General features: G+C 39.1%; 1 protein-coding gene across 1 annotated transcript; it reads left to right on the top strand.

Moving 5' to 3' along the window:
• The first annotated feature begins 3754 nt into the window (after positions 1 to 3754).
• On the top strand, positions 3755 to 11173 carry LOC145468437 (uncharacterized). The gene is made up of 6 exons (XM_081452195.1): positions 3755 to 3960; positions 6169 to 6473; positions 7369 to 7540; positions 7949 to 8122; positions 8316 to 8501; positions 9370 to 11173. The coding sequence occupies exons 1-6, from the start codon at positions 3900 to 3902 to the stop codon at positions 9549 to 9551; spliced, it is 1080 nt and encodes a 359-aa protein (XP_081308321.1). The 5' UTR covers positions 3755 to 3899; the 3' UTR covers positions 9552 to 11173.
• Positions 11174 to 11438: the final 265 nt, after the last annotated feature.

The following is an 11438-nucleotide window of genomic DNA, read 5'->3' as shown; positions in this document are numbered from 1 at the left end:
ACACACAAAAAAAGAATTTTGATGCCGAACTAACGCGAATAGTAGATTTCTACTTGGGCACTAATGCAAATGCTGCAAACCGAAGCTTATTTTATATGTAGAGAAATAGCTGGAACTCGTTATTTCAAGAATTATGTAATAATTATTTTTGTCTGGTCAAATATAAATTAAACAAATTAAACAAATTTGAACGCCTTCTCTACCATAATTTTTAAACAAGGCATTCATGGAAACCAGGATTTTTCTTAAGTGACATATTAATGTAAGTTAATATAATGTTAGGATTTGTATTTTTAGTCATTATTATGTAATTTTTTTACCTGATGTTTTTACCGTGTATAAATAATGATTAAAGATTAAAGATTAAAGATAATATCACGCCGTAGAAATTTCAAGCTCATAATCCAATTCTTGAAGACAATGCCTGGCTGAGTGATTCTTAATCAGCAGGGGAAGGAGACAATGTAATTTTTTTTCCTCGTTCTGAATTGCTATAATGTTAAATTTTAAATCCCTCTACAGAATTCTGCCTAGAGTACTTGCCTGTCCGACAAAATGACATCTAGACACCTAGCCCTGAATGATTTCACATGGATTCTTCTAAATGACACTGGAGAGCAAAGAGGCCTTTCTCCATACACATTTGTGCTACATACCCAGTACATATGATTCATGATGACTAAACAAACGCAGCAATATAGTATGGATGATACGGTGCAAAACAAGTCCATTATATTTCACAAGACTTTATTATTGATGTCCACGATGTTCATTAATCACAAAGCACAAATTATTCATATATACGTTGCGTGACAGATTTTTCTTTAAGTAGCTCAAGCCTTTAATCCCGACAACATAAGGCTATTATATCGCACCCTTGCAAAAATAGGTCCGCAATGGATACATGGCTAAGCTAATATTTTGCGGTGACATTTTTTTGTTGTTGTTGTTCAAAGAATGATGTGAATTAAATCAAAGTCAACCTTGTAAAGTAGCAGCTGCTGATAAATTTAGGACGCCCATTTTTCAGGTTAAATGACCACTGGCTGGCATGCTGATAACCGGAATCAAATTGTTTTGAGAGGGAATCCACCAGAAGTTCGAGTAAGTGGACAAAGTGGACAAAATCTTTGTACCGAGATTATTTACATTGTATTGCAAACTTCTGCGTGACTGTTTTAAATATCTTCTCAAAAGAAATCATTTCTGACAACACCAGATTTCGAAAACAAATTTTGAAGTTCATATGAAACACTTAAAAGTACTGGTGAAATCAAACTGATGATGAAATTTTATGCGTTTTGCACAATTTCTCTGAACTTTGAAATTATTTTCTCGAGTTTCCATGGGAAATTGTATTTGGTGTTATTTTAGGCTACTGTTAATATCTTTAGCTTTTAGAAAATGTAAGAAGGACTGTAATATACTTAGAATTATTCTGGTACAAGCTTTTTTGTTCACTTAAAACTGAAATTGCTCGATTGCCTATGATCGGATTTCGTCTTAAGCTCTCTAGTCTTCCGGTTATACCATTCAGCTGTTTCAACTATACCGCGTTAATTCTTTTAAGTTTCTTTCTTACCAAGAGAGGTAAGAAGCATTGGCGCCCTTTAAGAAAATTTTGCGAACATTTAGTTGATTAGACAGCTCTGTGTCCACTGGATACTGACCAAACAACTGTTAACATGAAACCCTGCATGCCCAATAGTTTGACCGTCCCGACGTTAATTGTCGATCCTGTCTTGCTCCGATCCCGTCCCGATCCTGTTTAGGCGTCATCTTATAATGAACTGGGCCAATTCTCGAAAGCCCCGTAAACGTTTCGGGCCCACAAAGCCATTTTTAGGTAATCTATTTCTAAAAACAGAGGGTGTATACGCCTGAAAATTCTTGATGAAAGGAACCTCTGTTCATACGTTGTGTTAAGAAGATGTAAAAAAAAAAACAAAACAAAAAAAAAAAAAACAGGTTAGTAATGAGAAATTTTGAGATTTTGCTATATGGCTTTCTGGGTACGAAAATTTTTCGAGACCTTCGGGAAACGGGCGCCTGATACGTACAAGCACTACACACGCGCGCTGACGGTTGTTGAAGGGGAAAAACGTCGCAAGCGCGTAGTGTGCTATAACAATAAAGTTTTGTTATGTTCCATGCGGCTTTGGTTTGATTTGCAGGGTCGATATCTCCCCTCTTACAGTTCTACCCTGAGATAACGATTGGCGACCTTTAAGAACGTGCTAATGCAAAAAATGTTGATTTACCAAATAAAAGGAAAAGGGTGGTTCCCAACCATGAATCAGCCCAAAGGCTATCTGGTTGTCTCGATAGAAAAGCGACGTATCTTCAATTCTGTTAATTACATCTCAATCATGATTTGCCAGAATTCACTGGTCGTAAAATGTATTGCCTATCGTATTGGTTTTAAACTCAATTAGCTTCAATTACAGATACTTTTATCGAGAAATTAAATAAAACTGCATGCAATTTATATTTCCTTATTGCCAATCCTGCCGAAAGTCCGGAAATAGCGATATTACCAGTTTCCTCTCGCAAGGTGTGCATGAACGGAAAAATATTCCTCGTGGCATCGCAAAGAGCAAATGTTTCCTCACGGAAACTTCAAAGTGCTTCATCGTTGACTGTTTATATCTGTCTTGGGCCAGTACTGACTCTAGACCAAGAAATGCGTATTTCCGTACAACTATTTCATACCTTACATGCAGCTAACCGCAAATCGCCAAAAGAAAAAACACGTGAAAGGTACGCTGAAATACCTCAGTTGTCTTAATCCTCTTGATTACAATCACCTGAGGTTAAAACCCCTGAAATATGCAATTTATCATTATTGAACTAAATAAACAAAGTCGGTGGTCTATCAGTCTACAAGTAGCTAAAGTGAATTGGCTCAGGATCTTCCAGATAAGCGTTAGAGAAAATGAACAGATATTTTGTAATGCATATTGAAATATAACTGAGAATTTGCTTGCTTGTGACTTTGATAAAACATCTAATGTGACACAAGTATTGTTTTCCATAACTGTTTTGGAAAGTACGTATCTCTCAATTTTTCCTTTGAATTTTTTTCCTCTTTTTTTTTTTTTTAGGGGGCGGGGGGGGGGGAGGGGAGTTCAGACATATCCCTCGGCTTCGGTTTCCCGCAATAACTGATATCTCCAACCATGCTAAAGCTTTCACAGGAAGACGAAATATCCAAAATTGATTTTTGCATGGCTAGACATGTGTTTGCTATGACGTCACATTGACGTAAACTTTGATTAGATAAATTTAGCGCAGCTATTTTGGATTGGATAAAAAAACTCACAAAACTTGACACGCTAAAATACTTCTCAAGAATATTTTGGAGACGTTACGATCATGGCCCTTATTGCTTGAATAACTCTATGTAATATTAGTTTAAATTAACACTAGCAATTTCTTTCCCTCCCCCTCCTCCCCCCATCACCTCCCCCCCCCCCCCGATCTCGGGTTTTTCACCTAGGTCAAAAAGGGGGATTTTCCCTTTTCTATGTAACTTTCCTCAAAACTCCTCAATTATAAAACTTGTTTGGTATTATTTTTATTATAAAATTATATATTTATTATAATTATTATCAAAATAATTACTATCATAACCTATTCGATGATCATAAACAAATCCAAAGGGCATGCTGAAACGTGTCCTGGTTTAAGACAAAAAATGATTGAAATGAATACCCTGTAACATATTTTAAGATACAGAACGTGACCCATTTAATAACCCTGTAAAACAGTTTCAGCTTTGTCTTCGATCCCTCGTCAACAGGAGCTCGTCGACTCCGTTTTCTTTCGGCTTGTGTCCACAAAAAGGCAACGTTAAGCTTGACTGTGAAGTCACGTCGTAATACACTCAAGTAAGAGCTATGAGGATCCTATTTATTACGTGTTTCACTTGGATTATTTTTAACTCCCGTGAAGTTAAAGGTGAGGTTTGATTTCCGATCGAATTATATTCCAGTGTTTAATGTTCACGAAAGCTTATACTGTGAATGGTTTCAGCATTGCGCATTTAAATGTTTTCCAGCGAATGATGCTTGTTTTCATAGGAGCGCAGTTGAATCTCTTTTACTTTATTTCATTTTGAAAATCGGCTTATGCGTTGATTGTTATTGCATAAACCCTACAATCTAACCTTTTACTGATATACAGTCATGATTATAGTTACTGAGTGATGTACATTGCCACGCACGAGTTGGACGAAAGCCTGTTTTTTTCTTCTTCTTCCTCCCGGCTTTTCTTCTTCTTCCAGTTTGAAAATAATGTAGTTAATATCTCCGTGAAATTCTGACGAATCATTCATGGAAACCGGAAAAAGGAAAAGATCGATTCAGCCGCCGAGTTCAGCTCTTTATACCGAAACAGGAAGCTGTAAATAAACCGGCCAACGTCACAACTTTTTTAACTCGTGCTAGGGATCGATATCAATCGATAAATAGACACAAATTGAATTTTTACCTCAAACAATCAGGTTTCCAACACTTCAGAATTCATGTAGTTTTTATTTGTCAGTTGTTGCAATGCTATCTCAATTTACGTTAGGTTACTGCAGACCTTTGCAGGTCAAACGAGAGATTAAGTCTGTACTTGAAGAATTTGGTTTTAGCTTTCTATTGAAGAAACAAATCATTTGTCATTTCTCCTACTATTACCGTCTGTAACTGATATTGTTTCCCTGTTGGCAATCCCCCGAACTCGTAAAGGCAGAGTTCCAACGCCACAGGAGAAATTATGTAATTCATTGCAAATCTCTTACACGAGCGTTTTTGAAGATGACTCCTGCAGTCGTAGACCAAGGTCAATGCCAACTGGCTAGCAACTCCTGTTCATTGCGGTTGCGAGGGAAAAGAACAGCTGCGAGCGAAAACTGCCAGCGAAAACTGCAAAGACATGCCTGTAAATACAAATTGTGGCAAATTTGGTATTACCATTGCAATTTGCCACCTAAACTACAGTTTTGCAAGCCAAAGTACCGTAAAAAAAACAACAACAAAAATGAAAGTAACGGCCACCCCGAAAACTAGCTTTCCTGTCGACCACTGACAACAAGGTCTAGACATGAACAGCCCGCCCATGTGGCGGCAACATAAATTTAAAGGGGCTCAGTCACGGTATTTTGAGTTATTTTGGCCACATACAAAATTACCTTTAAATGGTAGGAAACCTGAAAAGAACAGTTTAATAAGATAGAAAAACACCAAAGAGTTATGTAATAATAAACCATAAAGGAACAAGGATGGCTAAGGATGGAGAAGATTAACACGGATTACAAACAATGAATTTGGAAAAATTGAGGCTAGACTTTTCAATATGCGCAAACCGTGACTGAGCTCCCTTAAACTGGAACGAAGAATGTCATCAACTGTTTTAGAACTTTTTTTTTCGAATTTCCGTCTTTTATTTCGTAAGAAAGGGCCTAGTCGCACTAACTTTATATAACGCTTTTTGCTCACGGAAATTAGTGACTTCGCCCCTGCTACTGTTTTGCCTATTTCATCGCATTCTTTCCCTTTTAATTGAATTGTAAACCATTTCTTTTAACTTAATTAGTTTAGCTCTCTTGTATTGTCACTGAAAATCCCCATTACGGGAGTGTCAATAAACTATTGTTATTATTATTGCCTATAGACCTATTTATACCACGCCATAGAAAGGACAGCCATTCACAACACAGGAAAACCGTTGTATATTCGACGGTACACCCAACCTTCCCATCGTGTAGCATGTCGCATTGATTGTGTTGACGACTGGATTTTCTATGCATGGTATAAAATAGTTATGGAACGCTCTCTCGTGGTATACCATGGAATACCTCACTTTTCACTTGTATTTTCTTGGTATGCACACTCACGTAAAGGCTTGTGTGTTTACCGAGAAAATACAAGTGACTCGTGGAATATTCCACGGTATACCACTCGAAAGCGTTCCATAACTAGTCTATTTGGAAGGTATATGTTATATCTGAGTTATGTTACGCCGTTTTAAGCGCTGCTGTTCAGAATGCATTCGCTTCCATCTCAGATGCTGTCCATGGCTTCGAGTTTTATGCGAGGAACGCTAAATTCAGAGTTCGGATTTTGAAAATTTTGTAAGTAATTAATTTCAGATCGTCCCTTATTTCTGACTCTCTTGCAGGTGGAGATTGCGATCATGAATTGGGAATGCAAAGCAAAGCCATTCCAGATGCGAACATCAGAGCATCTTCCAGCCTCAGTTCAAATCATGCCCCTGCCTTGGCACGACTGGACGGGCAGGGAGCATGGTGTTCGGCGCGGAATGATAATTCACCTTATATACAAATCCAGTTGGGCAAGAAAAAGTCAATAACAATGATTATGACACAGGGTAGTTTAGAGGATTTGAGGTGGGCAACGAAATACCAAATCAAGTACCTCAAGGAGGGAAAATGGGTTACTTATCGAAAAGCAAATGGAACTCTGGTAAGTGTAAAATTACTACAAGAGTTAACAAAAAAAAAAAATCAAATTATGGGGTTGCAGCAACGTGATCCGACGCTGATGAGTTTTTACTGGATAGGATTTCCACCCGTAGATAATATGTAGGTAGTTTGCATTATTTACGAAAAGGGAATTATCCAATTACGTGAGGTAATATTTTTATTTGGCTGGTTAGAATCATTGCCCATGCATTTTTTTTTTGTTATCATTACCATGTTTATTGCCTAAGTTTGCAGCCTTTGACCAGCAGAATATTTTCAAGTTGACTTTTTCTTGTATCAAAACGAGTGTTCTCGTGAAACCGATCATATGAAAATTTGGTTCTTCTGCACATTCATTATATTATCGGGCAAATCACTGTCATTTCCATAAGGTTTTGCATGAGGAATTGCTTTGAAAAGGGGGCTGAGGGCAAATCGGCAGTAGTCTATTGCCCGACGTAATAACAGGTGGAAAGTTGAAATAAATATTACAGAGGCAAACATAGCACTTTTTTAAACATCAGTTCAAATATAAATCCTGCTTGATGGACTTGAGGGTAGCAGCCCAGAGCCTGTTTGTTCGATAGCTTGTTAACGCTAACCCAGGATTAAAAGTTAGCCGAAGCATTAATTTTTCTTGAATGAAAACGTTTTTCACTTTTTATGTATTACGTCGGTATATTGAGATTACTCAAGCTCAAAACTGAAGGACAAACATTATAGACAGGAAATTTCACTGAAAAGTCGCTAATCCTGGGTTAGCTTAATCGGGATTTGAACAACCCGGCACAGGGCTTGATCTATGAGGAAAGCATGGTTATTAGCTGTATTGTCCAGTAATTTTTTAAAAATCTGTTTGCAATTTAAAAATATATGATCTTTTTTCGTTAATAAAGACACTTCAGGGCAATCAAAACCCTCAAAGATTAGAGGACCACGATCTACAGCCCCCAATACCAGCACGTTCGATTCGTGTTTATCCAATGATTCCTAAAAGCGTGACGCCAAATGAGACTTTAAAAAAGGTTTCTTGTCTTAGATTGGAGCTTTATGGATGTTCTGCCCCAGGTAAGTAGCCAAAAAATTAATTTGCCTTTAAAGTATATCACTGGGAAGCACGGTGGTTTTATAGTTAGCGAACTGGTCTTGGGAAATACAAGGAGTGGGATCATTTGTCGTGTTCCTGGGCAAGCCACTCTACTATCATATGATGAATATGCTGGCACAATAATCCTGCGATCTCCTGCGATTCTTGTGTACCTTCCGGAAATAAATGTAATTTAAAGATTTATTATGAAAAACTTCCCTAAAAGTACTGATGCTAAATTTGTTAATTATAACTATTTTATACACAACTACGCGTAGAATTGACTTTGGCTCTCCCGTAACCGTGCTAGCAACTGAGTATGTTGTTGAGTCCATTGCTGTCGATTCCATTGCATGCAGTGACCGATACTGTTGTTTATTTCCTGTTAGTCAATGGAGGTTGGGGCAAGTGGGGTCGCTGGTCAGAATGCAGCGTGACTTGTGGACCTGGAATGCGGTCACGTGAACGAAAGTGTGACTCACCCAAACCCGAGAATGGTGGCGAGCCGTGCAACGAGACTGAAAGAGTAGAAGAGGAGAAATGCAACAAACAGAATTGTCCAGGTTCGCAGATATTTCATATGTATGTTATACGGTGCCTGTTATACCAGCTCTTTACGCTTCTGTTGGATACTGTGCGTAAACGAAGGAAATGCGAAAAATAATATGAATATAGGATTACTTTATTGTAGACAGTTGACACTAACACATTTCATGAAGCTTCAATGTAAAGAGTTGGGCTGTGTTTTCCTTTAAGTGATCGATGGAGACTGGGGTGAGTGGGGTCGCTGGTCAGAATGCAGCCTGACTTGTGGATTAGGAATGCGGTCCCGTGGGCGAAAGTGCGACTCACCCAAACCTCAGAATGGTGGCATGCCGTGTAATGAGGCTGCAAGAGTTCAAATGAGATATTGCAGGAATCGGAAGTGTGGACATTCGAGAGGTTTGTAAAGTTTTCAACTGGAAATGTTTGTCCCTGAATTGACTGACCAAACGAAATGACTAATGATATAACCACGACCAATATACTTCATTGAATATTGTGTTAATTGAAAGTTTCTGTCTGATTTTTTGTTTGTCCGTCTGTCCGTCTGTCTGTCCGTCCGTCCTTCCGTCTGTCTGTCTGTCTGTCCGTCCGTCCTTCCGTCTGTCTGTCTGTCTGTCCGTCAGTCCGTCTGTCTGTGTCTGTCTGTGTCTGTCTGTCTGTCTGTCCGTCTGTCGATAAGCCTGTTCCAGGCTCTCAGTCAGTGAGGACAACCCAGACCCCGCTCGTCGTCCGCCCGCTTTTTCGATCGTTCCCACTGACCGAGAGCCTGGAACAGGCCATCTGTCGATCTGTTTGCCTGTCTGTCTCTTTATCTGTCTGAATGGATTGATTGATGGATGGATGGATGGATGGATGGATAATAGATGGAGTGACTGAAGGACGGACGGATTGACTGCCTTCCTCATCGAGTGATTCATCAGATTCATTGAGTGGGTGATTAACTTAATAAGAATATCGAGTAAAACCTGAAAAAAGCAGTATACCTCTTGAAGGAGTCATAAAAAGAATCACCTTAATGAAAGTATATTAGTCCAGTCGAGACTTGTGTAAGAAGAAGTGTAAAGCTCTATAATATATCCTGTAGTGGAATATTTACAGGATGCAAAACTAATCGATATACAATGATTATATAGCAGCAGCACGATCTATAGAAGGAGACTATGCAATTGGAGGTGTCAAAAGGGCTAAGGGAAACTATACATATACATACCAGCTTTTGTGAACTAGAGGCATTATTGAACAGATTTTTATGCCTTCTTTACAGGTGGAGACTATGGTGGTTATTCCGGCTCAGGGCATGGCTGGGAAACGTACTCAGACGATGGAAGAGAACATGGCGACGGAAGCAGACCTGGCGATTCTTCAGGATCTAGTGAGGATGGATGGTATACATACAGCAAAAACACAATTTGGAGCGACAATGATGACGAGGACTATGGGTCATGAACTCCTCGGACAGTTAGCAAATCCAGCCTTCAATTAACGATTTGGTGCCTGAGGATCAAAAAGGAACTGGGAATACCTCATCGTTCTGTTCCCAAAAATCCGTTTTATTATTTAAGACTGTATCACAAAATCTCGTTATGCCGAATTCTCCACGGCATTCCCCTTCAAATTTCGATATGTCATATGAATGCTATAGCATTGTGTTGACAGCGAGTAAACTAAACTTGAAGTTACTTAGCTGAATAGATTTCTTAGCATTGTGGATGATTATGTTTTTAGCGAGATCGAAACTAAGTTTTAAGGCTTAAGGCTTGAGTTATAAAAGATCTTGCACTTCAAACTTTTGTAACTTATACAACTCTTAACCTGTCTGTAGTGGGTGAACTTTATGACTTTTCCAAACGTATAACAGGGGACATTCTGGCGTGTCATATGCTCATATGCTTGATCAGATGACGACGTTTCTTAAGCTCCTGTTACTGTTTCTGAGCTTTGAATCAAGTTCGGGGATGTTCTTGCTTTTTTGAAAAAAAATTTCCAATATGGCCCACATTCTGAATTGCGTGACGTCATGATTGACCCGTTTTTGAGTATCATTTAATTAAACCAGTTTTGAGGCTTAACCGAATACTTTTGGAGGCTGTAAGGGGATGGGGTGGAAACAAAGAACCTAGGCTATTAAGAACATAGCAGTTTGCGGATTTTTAATGGCGGTTACTGAGTGGCCACCATAACACGATAGAATCACCTAAATATTGTTATAAAAATTTCAGAGGTATTGTTTATAAGCTGCTATAACTTATTATATCAGAAAAGGCGATGAATCACGTTCCCCGAAAGATCTGTGAAAGCCATGCAAGTTACCACATCGTGTTTACTTGTTTAGAGAAAGATGTGAACGCCACCGTGGCTCAGTGAAAGCCATGTAGTCGAAAACGCGAGTTACCATGTTTTCATTTCTGGGTGTTAACCTATTTGTGGTAATAAATTTCCTGACAGAGTTACTGCTATTTTCTTCCTAAATCCGTTGTGCAGAGCAATCTGTAAGCGGACAGAGTTAGTGGGACCTAATCTTCTTAAACCCATATAACATCTTGCATTTCTTGAAGTAAACCTCCCTCTCCTCACCCAGCCATTGACACTTTTCCAATACATACCTTCCCCTTACGTAGTAACTGAGAGATATAATAATCGACTTTATAACGGATCAGACGAATAAAAGCTGTCGCCCACTTTAGCTATAAGAAGCTCTCCCTGTGAATACCGTCAATACCATCAGGTGGTTTGCAACGCAACATATAATACCGTTCCGTTGCCCCGGGGGGATGGGGTATTCCATTATATAGGCTACATAGGTATGTGCGGCCCCAAAGGGTATGGTTTTGCTGCTGTTTTGGTCATAAATAGGGTATCGATTTTGGTCATTTTGGTCAGAAATAGGGTATGGTTTTTGCACTCTGGTCTTAAATTAGGTATGTATTTTTAGCACAAGCTAATTTTTCATAATTATCGATAAGACCGTCAACAAAAGCCCTGCATAAATTATGTTTAGAGCAACTGTGCCTGCCTCAATGGCCATAAATAGGGTATCGAATTTTTGGTCCGGTCATAAATCGCAGATTCTGGTGATAAATAGGGTAAGGACTTTAGGAAGCGGCCGTACACCCCCACTCAATTTTTTTTAGCAGTACACCTTTCCCCCCACCGCACCCCCCCCCCCCCCCCGCCCGGGTCCGTGGCGCACCTTTCTAATACTCCTTACAGGCCATCAAAGGAACAAATCATGTTATTGACCAACGTAAATCACTATCCAGGGAATCACAATTGACGGCGAAAATGCACGTCATCCAGTGGATTCATCTGATGTAGGAGCTGATGGTGTTGCCC

Source organism: Orbicella franksi, chromosome 1 (genome assembly GCF_964199315.1).
Source record: "Orbicella franksi chromosome 1, jaOrbFran1.1, whole genome shotgun sequence".
NCBI lineage: Eukaryota > Metazoa > Cnidaria > Anthozoa > Scleractinia > Merulinidae > Orbicella > Orbicella franksi.
Note: the sequence above shows the minus strand (reverse complement) of the source record. Positions and strands in the feature narration are given on the sequence as shown.